The 24,968-nt window shown below is 41.8% G+C and overlaps 1 protein-coding gene across 6 annotated transcripts in view; it reads left to right on the top strand.

The window, feature by feature from the left end:
* LOC129824140 (voltage-dependent R-type calcium channel subunit alpha-1E-like) overlaps positions 1-24,968 on the top strand; it is a 100,847-nt gene that overhangs the window by 25,740 nt on the left and 50,139 nt on the right. For all 6 annotated transcript variants that reach the window (XM_055883521.1, XM_055883520.1, XM_055883519.1 and 3 more), the window contains one exon: positions 24,823-24,926. In XM_055883521.1, the coding sequence (XP_055739496.1) occupies positions 24,823-24,926 (104 nt within the window). The remainder of the gene's footprint in view (positions 1-24,822; positions 24,927-24,968) is intronic.

Genomic DNA, 24,968 nt, shown 5'->3' with positions numbered 1-24,968 from the left:
CTAAACTACTGGCACACAGCTCGGACACCCATGCATACCCCACAAGACATGCCACAAGAGGTCTCTTCACAGTCCCCAAATCCAGAACAGACAATGGGAGGCGCACAGTACCACATAGAGCCATGACTACATGGAACTCTATTCCACATCAAGTAACTCATGCAAGGGCCTCCCGGGTGGCGCAGTGGTCTAGGGCACTGCATCGCAGTGCTAACTGCGCCACCAGAGTCTCTGGGTTCGTGCCCAGGCTCTGTCGCAGCCGGCCGCGACCGGGAGGTCCGTGGGGCGACGCACAATTGGCATAGCGTCGTCCGGGGTAGGGAGGGTTTGGCCGGTAGGGATATCCTTGTCTCATCGCGCTCCAGCGACTCCTGTGGCGGGCCGGGCGCAGTGCGCGCCAACCAAGGGGGGCCAGGTACACGGTGTTTCCTCCGACACATTGGTGCGGCTGGCTTCCGGGTTGGAGGCGCGCTGTGTTAAGAAGCAGTACGGCTGGTTGGGTTGTGCTTCGGAGGACGCATGGCTTTCGACCTTCGTCTCTCCCGTGCCCGTACGGGAGTTGTAGCGATGAGACAAGGTAGTAATTACTAGCGATTGGATACCACGAAAATTGGGGAGAAAATGGGATAAAATTTAAAAAATAAAAAATAAAAAAAATAAAAAAAATAGTAACTCATGCAAGCAGTAAAATTAGATTTAAACAAACAGATAAAAATACACCTTATGGAACAGCAGGGACTGTGAAGCTACACAAACATAGGCACAGGCACATGATACCATATGCACTATACACACACGTACACATGGATTTTGTGTTGTAGACGTGGTAGTAGAGTAAGGGCCTGAGGGCACACACTTAATATGTTGTGAAATCTGTTGTAAATGTATTGTAATATTTTCTTAAATGAATAACTGCCTTAATTTTGCTGGACCACAGGAAGAGTAGCTGCTGCCTTGGCATCCATAATAAATACAGTACAAATGCCATGAACCAGGAGGTTGTGAGTTCAAATCCCAGGTGAAGAAATGTTGGATAATCATTTCTGTATAAATGAACATGCACAATACAATATTGTTAAGTTAAAACCACTGTATATTAAAAGCAGTGTGTGTGAGTAGGGCTGTAGTGTTCATTAAATTTAGTCAGCAAGTGATTGTCAAGCAAATAACTGCCGGTCTCACGGTAATTTACTTTTAAATACCATCAACACATTTAGAATCTACTGACTTCCATGCCTAGGTTACCATCCACTGATGCAGACCTTTGGAACATCTACATTTTAAAACATCTAATAAATGTATTTAATATAGCCTCACAAGTGAGAATATATCATTCACAAGTGAGAGGCTAATGTTGCCACCCAACAGACTATTCTTGATTTAATCTTGTCTTTACATATACTAAATAATATATGTGTGAAATTTGTTTTGATTTAGAATGGACCATTATCATGCACCTGTCTCGAAAAACAGTGGCAGGGGGAAAAAATACATGTCATCTATGCACTTAAATAGCAAATGGAGGACGCTTTTCCCGTGGTTCATTTTCATGCCAGCCAGGTATGCCATACTCCTGTTGTAAAGAGAAGCAATGTCTTTAATATTAGGAAAGTTGAGAAATAAATATAGTAGGCCTAGCCTATAGAAAGCTGATGGAATCCTCCTCTTTTTAATAGAGGCCATCACTCTGTTTTATAACGCAATTGCATAGCATATAGAAATGTTGCGCAACATGAGCTCATGGGCTCTCATGAAGTGTTTGATTCGATTTTATGATTACATTTGCATTGATGTCAGAATGATTAGAGGGACAATAGAGTGCTAAGTACCAGGCTGTTAGCAAGTTTGGTAGGCTACTAATGACCACCAGCAATATCAGAGCTTGGAGAAGCCTAATTACTGTAACTAAACAGTTACGTGGAATATGACTGCCATCATGACTCGTGACCGCCTGTGTGGCGGTAATACGGTCACCATAACAGCCCTACTGTATGTGTGTGTATCACTGACCGTGCCAACAGACAAAAAGAGCTTTGACTGAATCAGTGGTTCACCAATCAGGGCCCTAATGGGCTTGGCAACAGTAACAAGGCGTAATGTGTAATGAATTTTTGTTGTTGATGTGAGAACGTTTCTTTGGAACTATTTTTGCAACGTCCCCATGAAATGTGTTCTAGAACATGAATATCTTTTTACATTCTGAGAACATGGCAACAATGTTCTGTGTATGTTTGATGTGACTTTGATGGAATATTCGCATAACCCTCAGAAAACTGGACACAGGACTGTTCTTGCAATGTTCTCAAGAAACATGTCTTGAACATGAATATCTAATATTGTGAGAACATGGCAACCGTGTTGTGTATGTTTGATGTGACGTTGATGGAATATTCTCCCAACCCTTAGAAACTGGACACAGGACTGTTCTTGCAACGTTCTCATGAAATGTGTTTAGAACATTAATATCTAACATTGTGAGAACATGGCAACCAACAGGTCAATCTCAACAGCTGTTCTTTCACCATTTAGTGTTGGAAGAATAGATGCCCATCGCTGGAAGAATCCAAAACAGAGGCTCTACTTAGATTCAAAATATATCTTATTCATTTTGGGCCCCAATTCAGGCTTAGAAAATGTACGCCTTTCCTACACACTTCTCAGTAGTTGATATTCAGACTTACCTTATGCAGGTGCATAATGGGCGTGGATCCCTTGCGTGCGCTGAATAAATGTAATACAACCGCTGATGACCCTCCCACTTCCTGGCCAACAGAATTGGCCAGGAAGTGGGTTTTCATTCATTGGGTTTTCAGTACATTTATCTAAAGCACTACCTTTAAAATTGGTGCAACTTTAATTCAAATTTTCTCGACAGACTCACAAGAACAGTGGTCACCAAACTTTTCAAGAGTCAAGATTACTTTGAGTCAAAATGCATGCTGAGATCTACCGCTCAAATGTTTTCTAAACATTATTTAAAAAAAATTAAAGCCTATGCAACATTAACCAATTAACAGTTCTATAGCAGTTACCTTTTTGCAATAAGTTTGTGCCGTAGGCTATAGGCCCAAAACATTATCACTGCATATTGGCTATGCTTGAATTGCCCTACCAATGTTGTTCTTCTCAGACAATTTTGAAATTCGATTGAAAAAAATCTAGATACAGCATATGATCACACTAGTAATAGATCATTTGTTGTATTACTTGTGAGGCACAGCTGAGTGAGCATAATACTTTTTAGTGGACTGATGGCCTGCATCTCATGGTCAGTCTGAGGGGAGGGAGCAGCTGTGAGGCTACCTCGACTAACCGTCCCTCCGCTCTCCCTCCCTTCACTGAGAAAAGGGGATACAGTCTTCCAGCTGGTAGCGAAACTCAAGTTGCACTGCATCATTTCTGCCTCATGCAACAATTAATGTTGTTACTCTTATTACCAGAGAAAGTGAAATATTCCCCAATATAAAAAATACACAAGCTGCTAATAATAACAACACAAGCTTATTGAAACACTTTGCAATACTCATTCATTGCAGCTGCAATGCTGATTGTAGCACGAGTGGACGTAGGGAGAACGCACATTTTATGGCTTATAAAAATGTTGAACATAGTGCTGACAGTGCTGAATAACAACTTGAATAACTTACTCATAAAAACAGCAGCTCTTTGCTGTATTCGTTGTGTCTATTTCTAGTCATGGTTTTAAAAGTTTCGAAATCTCACAGTATAAACGTTGCTGCGCGTTCGATGCCTCATTTTAGTCTGGCTCAAGGAAACTGTGCAGACAAGGTGATCTGAGTAATCTATTTGGGCAGCGGTCGGGCCTATAGGTGCACTTAATTTGCTGTCTAGGCCTGCCGGGGAGGCAGAGTTCTACCTTCATACACATGAAATGGTTCAAAATGGGAAGACTTTGCCTTCCCGGTGCGAGGGCTGCTGAATGAAGTGCCCCTACAGTACCACCAAAAACGAAACTAATAAAAAAAATGGAACGCAAGGCTTTATTTTTTTTACAGAAATGCGATTGACCGGTTGGTGACCACTGGACTAGAATATATGAGAGAACTGTTCAGAATATCAGGGATCAATGGAAGAAAGCCATGTATATACACATATTCGTCTCCTTTTCAGCACCAATTGCTAGATTTAAAAACCTCTTAAGGATCAGACCCTTTTTCCCCAATTTTCGATCTAAAATGACATACCCTTATCTAACTGCCTGTAGCTCAGGCCCTGAAGCAAGGATATGCATTTTCTTGGTTCCATTTGAAAGGAAACACTTTGAAGTTTGTGGAAATGTGAAAGGAATCTAGGAGAATATAATACATTAGATCTGGTAAAAGATAATGCAAAGAAAAAAACAACCGTAAAAAAATTAAAATAATTGTACCATCATCTTTGAAATGCAAGAGAATTTCCATGACGTATCATTCCAGTCCGGGTGCAATTTAGATTTTGGCCACTAGATGGCAGCAGTGTATGTGCAACGTTTTAGACTGATACAATGAACCCTTGCATTTCTGTTCAAAATGTTGTATCAAGACTGCCCAAATGTGCCTAATTTGTTTATTAATAGCTTTTCATGTTCAAAACTGTGCACTCTCCTCAAACAATAGCATGGTATTATTTCACTGTAATAGCTACTATAAATTGAACAGTGCAGTTATGTCTATATCCTGGGAAATGTTCTTGTTACTTACAACCTCATGCTAATCGTATTAGCCTACGTTAGCTCAACTGTCCCGCAGGGGACCCACTGAGCCTGACGAAGTTTTAAAAATACTCTGATCTTGCATATTATTTAGGGTTAGGTAAGTATTTCTGAATAATAAAAAAATGCCATAATCCATTCCATGAAATATTGGAAGGTGAGAATAGTGTAGGGGTTGAACAGTAGTCCTATAAATCTACTCAAGTCATCCTCACTAATCATGGAACTGTAATGACAACGGTCCAGTCGCGTGAACCGAATGAATGTGGGTATAAGTGATGGTGGCTACCGACAGTGTCTAATATTTAACACGATGCAAATGATAAAAAATACTGTGAAAAGGGCATATAATTAAAACATTCTAGAAATCAAAAATCAACTCGGTAGGTTTGGCGCTATACTGTCACTTGCTTATGGCTACAGAAGCCTATAGCTTGAGTGTCAAATATAAGGCTAGCATTTCATTAAATTCACTGTGGAAAAGGTGATATGTTGATATGCTTCAGTTTTCTGCCATATGACTGGTTTCACATTTGTCTGCAGCGATCGTAAGGTAAAATATAACTAAAACAATTGTCATTTATATTTACAATCCATTTACCCAAACAGCTTACTCATTTACCTATATTTTATCAATAGCTCTTATCAATTTCTAAATTACAGTGCATGGAGAATGGGGTTATTTATATTGTTGAAAAGAAAGTAAAGGTCAGAGGTCAGAATACGGCATGTATGTAGACACACCTCCGCCACACCTTCATTTCTATGATCTCTACCCCAAACGAATAGTGGGTGACTAGCATGCTATTCTCATGCTTAAATTCAAGGTCATAATATGCTTAGAGAGAAAAGTGCATAAAAAGGGAATTTTACGTTCCATTTAGTCATGCTTAACTCGGGTTGAAATTCCCCCCCTTTTATCAGAGTCATCCGTGGGGAGGTCACGGCAGGACAGACAGACCACTCCATGTCCGTACAGTCTCTGGATTCAAGTGTTACGAGGACAGACACAGTATGGTCACTGTCTGGCGCGGTTATTGAGTACATAGAGCTGTGGCGTTTACAGAGTAAATCCTTTTTTTCCCTGAGGCGATAATAATTTGAGGACAGAACATCCATGCTGTTCTTGTTAGAAAGAAAAAGGTTGATGATCGATCTCTACCACAGAGCCGGCCCTTTATTGTAGAGTAGCTCTCCTGCTGGCAGGTCAAAAAAGTGTGTGTGTGTGTGTATGTACTGTATGTGTGTGTGTGTGTTGTGTGTGTATGTACTGTATGTGTGTGTGTGTGTGTGTGTGTGTGTGTGTGTGTGTGTGTGTGTGTGTGTGTGTGTGTGTGTGTGTGTGCGTGTGTGACAGAGAGAGTTGTAAATGCAATATGCCTGTGGAGGTCAGGTCAGGACCTGGGTGAATCAGAGCTGTTTAATTTCAATGCTTCATCCCCTGACAAGAGTCACTATTTCAAATGAAAGATGTGTCATGCCATTTCCTGCTACTCATGGTCAGTATAGTGCATGCTACGTACTGTATATTCTTGGGTAGTAGTAAGCAACTGATTAGTCAATCATTCAAATAAATATTATATATTTGACAGAATATTTCACTAGAAAAATATTAAATCAAGTGTGTTAGCAATATTGAAGAATTAATCAGTTGAGGAAGTTGGACTGATCTCCTGACCCAGAAAATATTCGCAAAGGTCACTGCAGCTGGGTGGTTTGAAAATCAAACTCTCCTTCTCCTATTACAATTCAATTCATTTGAACAAAATATACAAAATCTGTCACTTATGTTTTCCACATCCTTTTGTCCGGCATGGATTCACACACAGACACATCTGGAACCTGTAATACTGATGACCCGCTTTCTACTGCACTTATCTGACACACTTTCTGTTTGGAAGCATATTCCCCCTCTCCCCTCCTCTCCACCCTTTCCCTCCCCTCCGCCAGCTAGGAAGTAAGTCAGACTTAATAGAAACAGCACACGTGTCACGGCGGCGGCCGGATGGGAATTGAAACAAGGCCAGTGGGCCAGGAACTGGCAGCTTTCATTTCATCTGAAAATAATGAAATCGCTGGAACCTAATCTACAGGGAAGAATTCTTAATTTTGATGGGGAGAGTGTGTAGAAAAATCCAGTACTAGTCCATCGTACCCCAAAAAACGATTTGATTTGGTGGGATTTTGAATGTGGTCAATTACAGTAGCTCCCCTGGCAACAAGTTTGGTATGTCATTTTTGATTAGCATATCTCAGGTGAAGTTTATTGCATATGTTGGTATTCCAATTATGCTTTACTACTGTATCAAATCAAACATTATTTATAGAGCACATTTCTTACACGGGATTGCATTTCAAAGTGCTTAACAAAAGAGAATAATAAAAGGTGAGACATTTAAAGAGTAAAACAACAATAAAATAGCAGTGAAATGAAATAAAAGCACCCTAAGTAAAAGCTTGACTAAAAAGGTGGGTCTTAAGATCTTTTTTAAACATTGCTACAGTTTCTGAGGTCCTAAGGTGCTCCATCAGGCTGTTCCAGGGGCCAGGACTATAGTGGCTTAAGGCAACCTCACCAAACGTTTTATTCTGGCCTTTGCCAGAGGATCTGATGGACCGACCAGGCACATATCTTAAAAGCATATCAGACATGTATTCGAGTGCAAGGCCACTAAGTGCTTTAAAAAGCAATAAAGCAATTTTTTAAATCAATTCTAAAACTAAAAGGAAACCAATACAGGGACTTAAAAATAGATGTTACATGTGCTCTCCTTCTGGTCTTCGTTAGCAGACAGGCTGCTGCATTCTGAATTAGTTGGACAACTGGATAGCTACAATATATGCACCTATACAGAGGTGGGGTTTCCAGCTCCAAGGATTTGAAATTGCAACCCTCTTATCACTAGTCAATTTCTCTCTACTCAAAAAAATGCTGGGTTGTTTCGATGACCCAATTGCTGGGTTGCAGGCATTGGGTCACTTAGTTGGGTTGTTTTCTTTAAAAAGAGCAAGGTCGGGTTATTGATGCAGGGTTATTGATGCTAGATTGTTGAGATATGACCCAGCGGGTCAGATCAGAAGACTGGAGGCGTGGCTTAGTAGGGTGTGGCTTTCAGATAGATATTTTTGGTCACCCGTAAGAGTAAATGTCATTCAGGTTAATCTGTTGTATTGTTATCACATGTTAAAGTTGAACACTGTTTTTTAGATCGATTCTAAAACTAAAAGGAAACCAATACAGGGACTTTAAAATAGATGTTACGTGTGCTCTCCTTCTGGTCTTTGTTAGCAGACAGGCTGCTGCATTCTGAATTAGTTGGACAACTGGATAGCTACAATATATGCACCTATACAGAGGTGGTAGTTTTAATGTGGCTTACACAAGTGTATGAGTTCTTTAAGAGCATATCCATATCCCAGTGGTGGGATAGTTACCACTTGTTACAATATATAAATAACAGTGGTGTAAAGCACTTAAGTAAAAATACTTTAAAGCAGGGGTTCTTAAACTTTTTCAGCCTGGGATGCAGGCCTACTGTACATCTTACTGTATAAATTATTGTTGAAAGAAAGTCTAGGTTGGAACTGTTGCTGTTAAAATACATATGTTTTTATTCTGAACTGGAATAAACTGATATATCACATCACACAGATGTAGACCAGAAAACACACACACACACACAGTCCTAATGAGAGGTGTGTGGCCGGTTGAGGTTGTCAACAAGCATGTCTATTCTGGGCTCTGTTTTTAACAGTGCAACACTGAGGTGATGCTCAGCCTTGAAACTGTTTCTGTACTTGTTTTTTAAGTATGTCAGAGTTGTGAACCTTGGCTCGCATAGGTATGTGGTGCCAAACTGGATCAGAAAATCTACTGCTTCTCAGTCAGGCAGGAGACCGCTTCCTGCTGTAGATGAGCAACCCAGAACTGCCTCAAAAAGCATCTTGCTTCAATCAGTTTATTCCAGTTAAGAATAACAATTATTACTTGTATTTTAACAGCAACAGTTCCAACCTAGACTAGTTATCAACAATAATTTCAACAGTAAAATGTACAGTAAGCCTGATCATTTTTCATCTTCATCTGTACTGTTACAGTAGCTAGCTTGCTTTGGCTAATGTTAGCAATTAGCTGTTTACAAGGCCAGGGGATTGTTTGAAAGACAAACTCACATCTACTACTATGAGAGTTAGTCAGTACTCCCTTATTTCTGCTGTCCTCGCCTGTTATAAAATGACAACAATACTAGCTGACTTACTTTTCCACTGTCGAAGCACTACTAAGCACTTCCCCGCAGAAAACACATTGTGGGCGCTCCTCGTTATAAGTTTGTATGAAAGAGAGAGAAACGTATCGCTGTATTTGCGTTTCATGACAATTGAGCTCAGTCAGAACTTGTGGCTAGCATGAGTCCATTTGATGACAGCGGTTAGTGATGGCGAGTGGGAATGACAAGTCAGTGGCTGACAGCTATTCATCTGCCGCCTGAACAACAGCGTCGCAGCGTGTGTCGCGGAGTGATCTTCAAGAAAACTGCAGAAAAAAGATCCGGTAAACCGTGAAGTAAACGGGCATCTCCCTCCCACTCGCGCAGCTGGCAAACTGAGCAGAGACGGCTGCACTTGGGCAAATCAATTCCAGTAATTAATGAAATAAGTATACATTTACTCTGACACGTCGCGACCCACCATTAAGTGTCGCGACCCATACTTTAAGAAGGTCTGCTTTAAAGTACTACTTAAGTAGTTTTTTGGGGTATCTGTACTTTACTATTTATATTTTTGACTACTTTTACTTTTACTTCAGTACATTCCTTACTCCATACATTTTCTCTGACACCCAAAAGTACTCGTTACATTTTGAATGCTTAGCAGGACAGGAAAATGGTCTAATTCGCATACTTATCAAGAGAACATACATCGTCATCCCTACTGCCTCTGATCTGGCAGACTCACTAAACACATGCTTCATTTGTAAATTATGTCTGATTGTTGGACCGTGCCCCTGGCTATCCGTAAGTTTAAAAAACAAGAAAATGGCGCCGTCTGGTTTGCTTAATATAAGGAATGTGAAACGATTTATACTTTTAATTCTACTTTTGATACTTAACCCTTGTGTTGTCTTAAGGTCAAAAATGACCCGCCACTATGTTCAACAGCAGAGAAAACCCACTAAATTAAAACATTTTCAACTTAAAGTTTTATGAGTTTTCCTAGATTGACCCCAACATTAGAAAAAGTGAAATATCGCCTTTGTTCATATTTCCATGAAAGCTGTACACTACCAGGGTACAAAGATTGTCATAGGGTCATTTTTTACCCGGCAGTTATAAAATCATTTACACACCACAAAAACCATAAACACACACATACACACACGTGCGCGCGGCTCAGTAAAGCCTCAAACATAAATTGTAATCTACACTGAAATGGGCAACTTCCATCTGAATTAATGAGGTCGAACACACCTCAATTCAAACTATTGTTAGAAAATACTTGGAAATTGACAAGTTGAAACATAGCCTATAGAAAATTAGCATGCAGCACGTGTTAACTGTCCTGCTGGGTAACAATCACATTTTGGAACAGTGAGTGCATTCTGACATCACGGCCATAAAACAACTCACGCTGGGGCGATGGTTAGAGATATTTGGAACTCACATGTGAAAAGGTTAAAAATAAAAAACTGAAATATTAAATTTACATAAGTATTCAGACCCTTTACACAGTACTTTGTTGAAGCACCTTTGGCAGTGATTACAGACTTGAATCTTCTTGGCACACCTGTATTTGGGGAGTTTCCCCCATTCTTCTCTGCAGTTCCTCTCAAGCTCTGTCAGATTGGATGGGGAGCATCACTACACAGCTATTTTCAGGTCTCTTCAGAGATATTCAATCAAGTTCAAGTCTTGGCTCTGGCTGGGCCACTCAAGAATATTCAGAGACCTGTCCCAAAACCACTCATGCATAGTCTTGGCTGTGTGCTTAGGGTCATTGTCCTGTTGGAAAGTGAACCTTCGCCCCAGTCTGAGATCCTGAGTGCTCTGGAGCAGGTTTCATTCAAGGATCTCTCTGTACTTTGCTCCGTTCATCTTTCCCTCGATCCTGACTTGTCTCCTAGTCCCTGCCGATGAAAAACATCCCCACAGCATGATGCTGCCACCACCATGTTTCACCATAGGGATGGTGCCAGGTTTCCTCCAGACGTAGAGCTTGACATTCAGGCCAAAGAGTTCAATCTTGGTTTCATCAGACCAGAGAATCTTGTTTCTCATGATCTGAGTCCTTTAGGTGCCATCTGACAAAGTCCAAAAGGGCTGTGAGGCCTTTAACTGAGGAATGGCTTCGGTCTGGCCAATCTATCATAAAGGCCTGAATGGTGGAGTGCTGCAGAGATGGTTGTCCTTCTGGAAGGTAATCCCATCTCCATAGAGGAACTCTAGAGCACTGTCAGTGTGTCCATCAGGTTCTTGGTCACCTCCCTGACCAAGGCTCTTCTCCCTAGATTGCTCAGTTTGGCCAGGCAGCCAGCTCTAGGAAGAGTCTTGGTGGTTAATTGAATTTACCACGGGTGGACTCCAATCAAGTTGTAGAAACATCTCAAGGATGATCAATGGCGCCGGAAGAAATGGCAGCAGTTTTACGGGCGCCCAAACAATTGTGCTTTTATGTGGTTTTTTTTCGTGTTATTTGTAACTTATTTTGTATATAATGTTTCTGCAACCGTATCTTACGGCAAAAAAAAGAGCTTCTGGATATCAGGACAGCGATCACTCACCTCGGATTAGACAAAAACAAATTCTACAACAAGGACGACTGGGAAAGCTGCCACAAGACATTCTCCAAACACCCCACAGGGCCGACATCCCCGTTATTTGCAAGAGGAAGCGACGCAGGTACAGAGGACAAAGAGCCGGATGCCTGGTCAGGACCCGGAGAAGGCGACTGGGAAAGCTGCCGTTACCGACAATACTACTCGCCAACGTGCAATCATTGGACAATAAATTAGACGAGGTACGATCACGAATATCCTACCAACGGAACATCAAAAACTGCAATATCCTATGTTTCACGGAATCGTGGCTGAATGACGACATGGATATTCAGCTAGCGGGATACACACTGCACCGACAAGATAGAACAGCACACTCCGGTAAGACGAGGGAGGGCGGTCTGTGCATATTTGTAAACAGCAGCTGGTGCACGAAATCTAAGGAAGTCTCTAGATTTTGCTCGCCTGAAGTAGAGTATATTGTGATAAATTGCAGGCCACACTACTTGCCTAGAGAGTTTTTAGCTATACCTTTCGTGGCTGTTTATTTACCACAACAGACAGATGCTGGCACTAAGACCGCACTCTGTCAGCTGTATAAGGAAATAAGGAAACAGGAAAACACTCACCTAGAGGCGGCACTCCTAGTGGCCGAAGACTTTAATGCAGGGAAACTTAAATCAGTTATACCAAATTTCCATCAACATGTTAAATGTGCAACCAGAGGGAAAAAAATTCTAGATCACCTGTACTCCACACACAGAGATGCGTACAAAGCTCTCCATCGCCCTCCATTTTGTAAATCCGACCACAACTCTATCCTCCTGATTCCTGCTTACAAGCAAAAATAAAAGCAGGAAGCACCAGTGACTCGGTCTATAAAAAAGTGGTCAGATGAAACAGATGCTAAACTACAGGACTGTCTTGCTATCACAGAATGGAACATGTTCCGGGATTCTTCCGATGACATTGAGGAGTATACCACATCAGTCACTGGCTTTAATCAATAAGTGCATCGAGGACGTCGTCCCCACAGTGACTGTACGTACATACCCCAACCAGAAGCCATGGATTACAGGCAACATTCGCACTGAGCTAAAGGGTAGAGCTGCCGCTTTCAAGGTGCTGGACTCTAACCCGGAAGCTTACAAAAAATCCTGCTCTGCCCTGCTCTGCCCTGCGACGAACCATCAAACAGGCAAAGCGTCAATACAGGGCTAAGATTGAATCATACTACACCGGCTCGGACGCTCGTCTTATGTGGCATGGCTTGCAAACTATTACAGACTACAAAGGGAAGCACAGCGGCAAGCTGCCCAGTGACACGAGCCTATCAGATGAGCTAAATCACTCGCTTCGAGGCAAGCAACACTGAGGCATGCATGAGAGCAACAGCTGTTCCGGACGACTGTGTGATCACGCTCTCCGTAGCCGACGTGAGTAAGACCTTTAAACAGGTCAACATACACAAGACTGTGGGGCCAGACGGATTACCAGGACGTGTTCTCCGGGCATGTGCTGACCAATTGGCAGGTGTCTTCACTGACATTTTGAACATGTCCCTGTCTGAGTTTGTAATACCAACTTGTTTCAAGCAGACCACCATACTCCCTGTGCCCAAGAACAGAAACGCAACCTGCCTAAATGACTACAGACCCGTAGCACTCACGTCCGTAACCATGAAGTGCTTTGAAAGGTTGGTGATGGCTCAACATCAACACCATTAACCCTGAAACTCTAGACCCACTCCAATTTGCATACCGCCAGACAGATACCGCCCAAACAATCTCTATTGCACTCCACACTGCCCTTTCCCACCTGGACAAAAGGAACACCTATGTGAGAATGCTATTCATTGACTACAGCTCAGCGTTCAACACCATAGTACCCTCAATGCTCATCACTAAGCTAAGGACCCTGGGCCTAAACACCTCCCTCTGCAACTGGATCCTGGACTTCCTGACTGGCCGCCCACAGGTGGTGAGGGTAGGTAGCAACACATCTGCACGCTGATCCTCAACACTGGAGCTCCCCAGGGGTGCATGCTCAGTCCCCTCCTGTACCCCCTGTTCACCCACGACTGCATGGCCAGGCATGACTCCAACACCATCATTAAGTTTGCAGATGACACAACAGTGGTGGGCCTGATCACCGACAACGACGAGACAGCCTATAGGGAGGAGGTCAGAGACCTGGCCGGGTGTTGCCATAATAACAACATATCCTTCAACGTAACCAAGACTAAGGAGATGATTGTGGACTACAGGAAAAGGAGGACCGAGCACGCCCCCATTCTCATCGACAGGGCTGTAGTGGAGCAGGTTGAGAGCTTCAAGTTCCTTGGTGTCCACATCAACAACAAACTAGAATGGTCCAAACTAGAGGTCGATCGATTATGATTTTTCAACGCCGATACCGAAATCGATTTTTGGAGGACCAAAAAAGCCGATACGGATTAATCGGCCAATTTTTTTATTTATTTGTAATAATGACAATTACAACAATACTGAATGAACACTTATTTTAACTTAATATAATACATCAATAAAAATCAATTTAGCCTCAAATAAATAATGAAACATGTTCAATTTGGTTTAAATAATGCAAAAACAAAGTGTTGGACAAGAAAGTAAAAGTGCAATATGTACCATGTAAAAAAGCTAACGTTTAAGTTCCTTGCTCAGAACATGAGAACATATGAAAGCTGGTGGTTCCTTTTAACATGAGTCTTCAATATTCCCAGGTAAGAAGTTTTAGGTTGTAGTTATTATAGGAATTATAGGACTATTTCTCTCTATACGATTTGTATTTCATATACCTTTGACTATTGGATGTTCTTATAGGCACTTTAGTATTGCCAGTGTAACAGTATAGCTTCCATCCCTCTCCTCGCCGCTAGTTAACATGATACTTCAATTTTCCAAGGTAATAGGTTTTAGGTTGTAGTTAATATAGTATTTATAGGACTATTTCTCTCTATACCATTTGTATTCCATATACCTTTGACTATTGGATGTTCTTATAAGCACTTTAGTATTGCCAGTGTAACAGTATAGCTTCCGTCCCTCTCCTCGCTCCTACCTGGGCTTGAACGAGGAACACATCGACAACAGCCACCCTCGAAGCAGCGTTTCCCTCACTACCGAGTTCCAAACTGCCTCTGGAAGCAACGTCAGCACAGAACTGTTCGTCGGGAGCTTGATGAAATGGGTTTCCATGGCTGAGCAGCCGCACACAAGCCTAAGATCACGATACGCAATGCCAAGCGTCGGCTGGAGTGGTGTAAAGATCGCTGCCATTGGACTCTTGAGCAGTGGAAACGCGTTCTCTGGAGTGATAAATCACGCTTCACCATCTGGCAGTCCGACCGACAAATCTGGGTTTGAATGCTAGGAGAATGCCAGGAGAATGCTACCTTCCCCAATGATAGTGCCAACTGTAACATTTGGTAAGGAGGAATAATGGTCTGTGGAAGTTTTTCATGGTTCGGGCTAGGCCCCTTAGTTCAAGTGAAGGGAAATCTTAATGCTACAGCATAGAATTACATTCTAGATGATTCTGTGCTTCCAACTTTGTGGCAACAGTTTGTGGAAGGCCCTTTACTGTTTCAGCGGGACAATGCCCTGTGCACAGTGCCCTAACCGTAACCTTATCGAACACCTTTGGGATTAATTGAAACGCAGACTGCGAGCCAGGCCTAATCGTCCAACAACACTGTCCGACCTCACTAATGCTCTTGGGGCTGAATGGAAGCAAGTCTCCACAGGAATGTTCCAACATTTAGTGGAAAGCCTTCATAGAAGAGTGGAGGCTGTTATAGCAGCAAAGGGGGGACCAACTTCATATTAATGGCCATGATTTTGGAATGAGATGTTCGACGAGCAGGTGTCCAGATACTTTTGGCCATGTAGTGGAGCTTGAGATATTTTCAGAAGCAATTTTTACAAATAGATGGCCAGCTGGGGCTAAATGGTTAGTGAAAGCACCACACATTCAATTGGTGTCTGTTATGGGACCAGAGGCTGTCACAGCCTGCTGGGGCAATGGGGGGATGGAGTTTATTCTTAAAGATTTGACCACTTTCCAGAATTTTGCTGGATTTCCACCACTCTCCGATACACAATTGAAGAAGTATGCTTCCTTTGCTTTTCGAAACAGATTAAGACATATATTTCTCAAACGTCTGAAGGACTACCAGTCACGGGAAGAATCAGTCAATCTATCCTTACTCCAAGCAAGTTTCTTTCATGAAATCTTTCAGACAATTCATGTGTGAACCATGGGTTAGATCTGTCCTTTACCCTTAATCTCTTATATGAGGCATGTTTATCTACAACAGAGTTAAACAGAGAGGTAAAACATTCAAGGGCCTGATACGAATCAGAGATAGAGGACACATCCTCCCAATCATACAATCCCAGGTTACACAGGAAATATTGTTCATCGAACGTTCTAAAATGTATCTTTGTAATAATGCGTGGACATGATTTCGGTAGCTTAAAATCTCTGATGCAGGCAATGGGACAATGGTCACTGAGCTCATTAGCAAAGATTCCATTGGCAGTAAACTTATGAGGGGTGTTTGTCAGAATGAAAGTTGAAATGAAAGTTGATATTTCAGGCTGTTTTAAGTTGGGGTGTGTTGATTTAGTTATCAGTTGAGTTAAATTTAGCTCAGTCGCGGGAGAACAATAAACTTCCACTAATGTTAGTTGGGCATTATTACCAAGGCCCACATTTAGGACAAGACATTCAAATTGCTTAGGGACAGAGGTGATAACACACACAGTAACATTCAAGTTGTTCTTTATGAATATGGTGACACCCCCATCTCTGTCAGATCTATAAACATTCTATCCATTTAGACACATCGGAGTCTGGCACAGACTTTTTTTAAACAAGTCTCAGCAATTATCAAAACGTCCGAGTTAGTTTGAGAAGACAGAATTAAAATAAGATCAATTTTCAAAATCAAACCGACATTTACATTCATCTGTCTAAGACCACATCTTTGGGATTCAGATCAGATGGAGTCTCTAACACAAACATGCTCTGATCAGTAGGTAACCCTCTATATGAAATAGCCTTGGGGTTGGCTTGAAAGGTATAGATACAAGATTGCTTAGAACTGTGCCATTTGGTCTATGTCTTGAATGAGGATGTGGATAAATACAAGACTCAATGTTTCGGCCAAGGACTGATATCCAATCACAATGTTCTACGAATGAAATGCCATGTGTCTATATCACCTTGTAGTGGGCCTGTAATACAATCCTCAAATGTGAAATGTCATTCAATCTGGAGTGGAACATAGGGATGTATTATAATCTGCTTTATTAAGGAACTAGAAATGTACATGCTGAGAATGTTGTGGTAATATTAGGTGAAAAGGAAATATAACATTTTCTAAATGTTATTGAAATATTCTGAGGATCTCCAAGAGAATTTAAAATGCATATTGTGTGAACATCAATTGAATATGATGTTAAAGCTAAAACAAATATGCTATGAACAAATTACTTATTTGGAAATTGTGGAACATTGTGGAACATTGGGGGAGTGCTGTGTGCTATGTATTAAGTACAATATGTACATGTCACAAGAATATTCCTGCAACATTACAGACAACTCACATAACTTAATTACATGTTCTGGGAACCTTTAAAGAACATTAAGGGAATGTCCTGTGTAACCTAACTTAAACATTTTATGAATGTCATCACAACTGAGCATATTTTGTGCTTTGCGAACCTCTCTCTTTTAATGTACCCACACTGTTCCCACAACCTAATTAAATGTTCTGGGAGCTTTTAAATAACATAAAAAATGTGTTCTGAGAATGTTCTTGAAACATCAAATCAAATCAAATCAAATGTATTTATATAGCCCTTCTTACATCAGCTGATATCTCAAAGTGCTGTACAGAAACCCAGCCTAAAACCCCAAACAGCAAGCAATGCAGGTGTAGAAGCACGGTGAACATCAGGTGAATGTTTTTTGCACCCTAAAATAAACATTGTATAATAATCCGTACAACAGGTCAGTTCATATTTTGTGATGTCCTCACAATGTTCCCACCCGACTGTTCCCACAATGTTCTGGGAACATTGTGGGGACATCACGACTGAACATTGTGGGGTCAGCACAACTGGACAGTTTTTGTGTTATGAGAACATTTGCCACAACTTAACTAATGTTTACAGAACCAATTTTGAATTTCTGGGAACATTTTAGTGAATGCTAGGTGAACATACCAAGGATATTTAATTTTAAACATAAAAAAACATTTGATTTTTGAATGTTTTGGTTTTGTTATCATCCTAATGTTAGATACAACCCTAACTAGAACTTAATGGGAATCTTAGCTAATGTTCTGGGAATGCTCCTGGTTTGCTGGATACCCTCTATGCCAAACGGCATTTCATTGTACTGTACTACTGACCCCTCTTCAATGTATGTGTCAGCCTGAATGACACATTCAGACCACAGACCAACTCACCTTCCCCACTCCTCAACTCTCACCCCTCGCCCCCTCACCCCTCTCTCTACTGTATGTGCCAGACCAGCTCATCCTCCATACTCCCCTCACCCCCCAGCCATCACCTGCCTCTCCTCATGCTGTCTCTCTGCTGTTCCTGTTAGAGTGTGTGTGTGTGGGACACTTAGCTCTGATTCATAATATATTTGGGAGGGTGTTCTGAATGATTTATTAGCCATCTGGCACAGAGACAGCTACTCCATGCTGTGTGTGTGTGTGTGGATTACCTGTACTCGGCATCGCCTCACACCTCACACACAGCTACAGTGGACACTCCCAGCTCCTCAACATATATTCAGTCCACCTCTTGATTCCCTTTCTCTCCATTTTCAGTCTGTACACAGCATTGGCAATATTATACAGCACTTATTATACAGCACTTATAATATAGGGGGGAAGGGAGGAGATGGATGGGGGGGATTGGGTGGGGGGGGCTCATTTCCAATCTTGCTGTGCTAGTTGAACTGTATAAACAATGGTTTCTGGTCCCATGTGGGTAGTGGTTGGGAAAACACAGGCCCAGCTATTTATTCTGTGACTAATAATGGTTTAATGCCGCATGCTTTACTAATCCCAATGGAAGCACGCTAAACGTTTTATAAAACATTATGTTTATGAAGTTAAATGGAAGATAATGCACTTAAGTCTAGTACAGTCATCTATAGGCGTGGGGTAAGTTGAGCCATGTTTTACATTCAGCAGCACTCCATCAAAGAAAACATATCTACATATATTTCACCATGTTGTGTATCCCTGGAAATAATTAGAATCATGTAAACATTACAGTTTTGAAAAGCTAGCTTGTCTAAAAAATGTGGTTTCTTGGCACAACTTTGCCCGGATATGGGGTAAGTTGAGCCGCGAGACAGGGTAAGATAAGCCGCCTACAAATTTATGTAATGAATGCAATATTACCACTACCATAACTATCCTTTTTTCCCAAACACAAGACAACACAATCAAACAAACACAAACACAATCAACACAATCTTTTAATAATTTTAAGCATCTTTTAACAGAGGCTTAACATCTAAAAAACAATTTGTACTTTTTGAAACAGTTTTAACATAGGCCGGACCCTGTTGTTACCTTGTATCCCAGCGATAATGCCTTGCATTATGCCTAGGAAGAAAACATTTAAATTTGCTCTAATTGCCATCGGCTCAACCATTGGCTCAACATACCCCATGGCCATAGACTCAATTTACCCCTTGGCAAACATTTTGACTATATTAGCCCACACAGCTACAAGGATGCACTTTCATACTACAGTAAGTTTAGGACCTCATATTGAATCTTATAGACCCCAACTAATGTATAGAACAATTGTAAAATGATCTATGTTGGTTTAGATAGAAGCATCATGAATCCTCTAACACAATAAGTACATTTGACTTGGTGAAAATCAGTTTTTTGGATCTAACTTGCTCACCACTTCCATGTGGTTTCTTCCTTCACAGACTCCATGAAATATTTGGTGAAATTATTCATTTTGTGTCTGGTTTCCTAGAAACAAGGCTGGTTCAACTTACCCCTTTGGTGTAATTTACGTACAGGACTCCTCTGTTTGTGTTGTTGTCGTTAGCTGTAAGCAGAGTTGTCTTATAATGGCAGCGACGTGATGTTTAGATTACAGTTATTGTCTCTCTCCTTTTCTCTATTTGTCCCTCTCAGTGTTCAGTGCTGGTTCTCCGTGTAGGTGGAGGTGTGTGGGAGAGGCTGGCAGGCCGCATTCTGTTCATGTAATGAATTCAATCACTTAAAAGTCAGTTTCAGTACAATACAGTGTTACACTATGAGGTGACCGTGAAAGTGGAGCAACCATTCAGAGTAGCGTGAATGAATGACGACAAAACAAACACTTAAACAACATAAATCAATTCCAGATTTCTGCCGATGCTACTCCTATCAATCCCTTACATTAACAACTACTGAAAATACTCATCTCTATTAGCTAGTGTATTTCTCCAATGCAGGAACTGGTTGTTTTAACTGTTTATGTGACAGTTGGTTTGTGTAGCCTGAGTGCCAGTCTGTTTGTGCTATCATATCAACTGTCACTCATTGTCATGTTTGGCTTGACAGTGACAGCAGTGGTGTTGGCAAAAGCACAAACAGATCTGGGACAAGGCTATTGGTCGTGTGATTCTGAGAGCAAACCAAACCAATGTCAAAACCAGTCCCCCCCCACCAGACCAGCTTTTGTTAAATGTGTTTGCTGGCTGTAGACTCCTACACCTCTCCACCACAGGAGGTTGGTGGCACCTTAATTGGGGAGGACGGGCTCGTGGTAATGGCTGAAGCGGAATAGGTGGACTGGTATCAAATACAGAAAACATATGGTTTCCATGTGTTCTTTCTCTCTCTCTCTTTCTCTCTCTCTCTCTCTCTCTCTCTCTCTCTCTCTCTCTCTCTCTCTCTCTCTCTCTCTCTCTCTCTCTCTTGCTCTCTCTTGCTCTCTCCCCAGTCTCAGGACAACCCCCCTCTCTCTCGTTCTGTCCACGCTCTCTCTCTTACCCTCTTTCTCTCCTTCAATCTCTCGCTCCTTCTTTTCATCAATCTCTCTCCCTCTTTCTCTCTCTCTCTGTCCCTCTCTCTCTCCGCTTTCAGCGAATATTGCGTGGGCCCACACTTGAGTTTCTGCCATGTGCTTTCTGCACCCCTCCACACACACACACACACACACACACACACACACACACACACACACACACACACACACACACACACACACACACACACACACACACACACACACACACACACACACACACACACACACACACACACACACACACACACACACACACCCTCGCCCACAATCCACAGCTCTGACGTGTGTGAGTGAATCTATTAATCTGCAGTGCCTTCAGAAAGTATTCCCACCTCTTGACTTTTTTGCCATTTTGTTGCGTTACAAAGTGGGATTAAAAGGAATTTAATAGCCATTTTTTGTCAATGATCTACACAAACTACTCTGTACTGTACTGTGGAAAGAAATTCGAACATTTGTAAAAAAGAAAGAAAAAAGTATGTACAACAAAACACTAATATACACTGAGTATAATGCTGCATGCATTCATGCGGCATTCATAGCTTTAAGGGTGAAAGCCCTTATTGATGTCACTTGTTATATCCATTTCAATCAATGTAGATGCATTGGAGGAGCCAGGTTAAAGAAGGATTTTTAAGCCTTGAGACAATTGAGACATGGATTGTCAATGTGTGCCATTCAGAGGGTGAATGGCCAAGACCGCATTTTTAAGGGATATGGTAGTAGGTGCCAGGTGCACCGGTTTGTGTCAAGAACTGCAACGCTGCAACGAGTTTTTCATGCTCAACAGTTTCCTGTGTGTATCAAGAATGGTCCACCACCCAAAGGACATCCAGACAATTTAACACAACTGTGGGAAGCATTGGAGTCAACATGGCCCAGCATCCCTGTGGAACGCTTTCAACACCTTGTAGAGTCCATGCCCTGATGAATTGAGGCTGTTCTGAGGGCAAAAGGGGGTGCAACTCAATATTAGGAAGGTGTTCCTAATGTTTGGTATACTCAGTGTATAAATCATTGACTACACCACTGATTATTATTTATTGTCAATCTGATCACATTACATTCAGAGAGACATTATCAGTAGGTAAGAACACAGACATCATTCAGTGTGGCTCTCTCTGGAGGGAGAGAGTACAAACCAAATCTCACATCCCTCAACAACCGTATTGACAGCCCTCCACCCACACACGGAAACATTGAAACACCATTTACAGCAACCAACAGGAGGCAAAGAAAGGCAAATTCACAGTCTCTATGTACTGTATACACTGTATATCTTGTACTGTACGCTGCATTCCTGACCAGTAGCGGTGCGTGGATAACATCACTGGGGAAGCCAAGACAAATCAGTAAAAAAGCCATATTACAACCTATGTTGTGATAATTGCGTTGTTTGCTCTATAACCCATTAGTTCATACACCACCAGGATATACAATAAGGCTGTGACAACAAAAAGACAACAGTCACACAGTGTCGGAATAGTTTCAACTACACACACTATCAGGGATCAAGGTAAGACCCAGATGCAGACTGTCAAGTAACACTGTTTATTGTAGCAAACAGAGGCAGACAAAGACAGGTCAAGGCAGGCAGGGTCGAAAATACAGGGTAAGGCAGAGGTACAGGGTGGCAGGTGGACTCAGGGTCAGGCAGAGTTCAGTAATCCAGGGGTGGAGCAAAGGTACAGGACGGCAGGCTCAGGCTCAGGCAGAGAGGTCAGGCGGGCGGGTACAGGGTCAGGACAGGCAAAGGTCAAAACCGGGAGGACTAGCAAAGAGAGGCTGGGAAATGAAAGGAGCTGACAGGAAAAATGCTGGCAAGTTTGAACGGACAAGACGAACTGGCAACAAACAGACAGAGAACACAAGTATAAATACACAGGGGATAATAGGGAAGATGGGTGACACCTTGAGGGGGGTGGAGACAAGCACAAGGACATGTGAAACAGATCAGGGCGTGACACATACATTTGTTCCATCCCAAAACCGGAAATGGACGTATGTCCGGTGAAGTCCACAAAGCAAATAGTGCATACCAACAGTTATATCACCTGCAGCATGGTCAAGCAAGTTAATATTTACAGTTTACCTAACAACTACTGATTTAGAACCACAGAGTTACCGCAAGTCAGCACAAAGACAACAGGAACACTGCCTCCGCTATTCCAGCACCATTTCAACTTAAACATTGAAACATCATCAGCTCAACAAGGTTATACATGCTTAGTTTAATACACTGAAAACAAACTTAAAGATACCAAAAATGATTTAGTCCAGTCAATGTTGCTAAATATCATGTGGCTGTCCATGGTGCTGATTCGTCTGTGTTGGTTTGTTTGTTTGTGTGTGCGTGTGCGTGTGTAAGTAAAACAAAAACTGTTGACTGACCCTACTTGTAGACTAGTTGAACGCCAATGCCATCCTCCTCTCTTGTTGGCAAAACAGTCTATGGCTCTGTCATATACACTTTTAGTTTTTGTTGTGATAGGCTACCTAGCTAAAATACTTGCTAGCCTGAATTCCTCACATGGGCAACAATGAACCATCTAAGTTAACTAGCTAGTTAATGCGAGCCTACTAGGCTACATCTAGGCTAGATATTAAACTTCAATTGTCTCAGGCCAGTGGCCCAACATATTAATTTATGGTTAGATCAGAATCGCTGTCATCATCATTGGTCTGTACAGAGAGTTAAGTCAAAACCGGAAGTTCAAATCCCCATCTCCGTCCATGGCTTAGGAAAGGGACGATTTAGCAAGCTAGCTACTGCAGGACATCAACACAAGCAGACCAGAAAAGTCCAGCTGAAAATGAAAAGTTAAAATGTCTTGAGTCAATAAGTATTCAATCCCTTTGTTATGGCAAGCCTAAATAACTTCAGCAGTTAACATAAGTTGCATGGACTTATCTGTAAGGACCCCTTGCTCGAGCAGTGAATTTCAAACACAGATTCAATCACAAAGACCAGGGAAGTTTTCCAATGCCTCGCAAAGAAGGGCCCCTATTGGTAGATCGGTAAAAATAAAAATAGCAGGCACTGAATATCCTTTTGATCATGGTGAAGTTATCAATTACACTTCGGATGGTGTATCAATACACCCAGTTACTACAAAGATACAGGTGTCCTTCCTTACTCTGTTGCCGGAGAGGAAGGAAACCGCTCAGGGATTTCACGAGGCCAATGGTGACTTTAAAACAGTTACAGAGTTTAATGGCTATGATAGGACAAAACTGAGGATGGATCAACAACACTGTAGTTACTCCACAATACTAACCTAAATGACAGAGTGAAGAGAAAGAAGCTTGTACAGAATAACATGTTTCCAAAACATGCATCCTGTTTGCAATAAGGCACTAAAGTAAAACTGCAAAAAATGTGCGCCCTGAATAGAAAGCGTTATGTTTGGGGCAAATCCAACACAACACATCACTGAGTACCACTCTTCATATTTTCAAGCATGGTGGAGGCTGCATCATGTTATAGGTATTCTTGTCATCGGCAAAGACGGGGGAGTTTTTTAGGATGAAAAGAAACAGAATAGAACCAAGCACAGGCAAAATCTTAGAGAAAAACCTGGTTCAATCTGCTTTCCAACAGACACTCGGAGACAAATTCACCTTTCAGCAGGACAATAACCTAAAACACAAGGCCAAATATACACTGGAGTTGCTTACCAAGACGACATTGAATGTTCCTGAGTGGCCTTGTTACAGTTATGACTTAAATCAGCTTGAAAATCTATGGCAAGACTTGAATATGGCTGTCTAGCAACTTGAAAGAGCTTGAAGAATTTTTAAAAGAATAATGTGCAAATATTGTACAATCCAGGTGTGCAAAGCCGGTTTGTGTCAAGAACTGCAACATTACTGGGTTTTTCACGCTCAATAATTTCTTGTTTGTATCAAGAATCGTCCACCACCCAAAGGACATTCAGCCAACTGCCACGACTGTGGGAAGCATTGGAGTCAACATGGGCCAGCATCCCTGTGGAACGCTTTCGTAACCTTGTAGAGTCCATTCCCCAACGAAGTCAGGCTGTTCTGAGGGAAAAAAGGGTGCAACTCAATATTAGGAAGGTGTTGCTAATGTTTGGTATACTCAGTCTAAATTATAATTCAGTGTACACCACTTCCGCCCCAAAACCGCTTATCCATAAACCACACTGCTTATTAACCGTTGATCCCACTGGAAAACATTAATTCAATCTTGTATTCTGAATCTGATCATGTATTTCTATCTGCAGAATACTGGCAACAGCAGGGGCCCACATGAACATACCAGTGGATCTGCGGACCCTGAGGGCGGTGAGAGTCCTGAGGCCACTTAAATTGGTCTCTGGGATCCCCAGTGAGTTCAGTCAATATCTACCAGCATATCAATATGATTTAC

Source organism: Salvelinus fontinalis, chromosome 26 (genome assembly GCF_029448725.1).
Source record: "Salvelinus fontinalis isolate EN_2023a chromosome 26, ASM2944872v1, whole genome shotgun sequence".
Classification (NCBI taxonomy): domain Eukaryota; kingdom Metazoa; phylum Chordata; class Actinopteri; order Salmoniformes; family Salmonidae; genus Salvelinus; species Salvelinus fontinalis.
The sequence above is the reverse complement of the archived record's forward strand: the minus strand, read 5'-3'. Positions and strand labels throughout refer to the sequence as shown.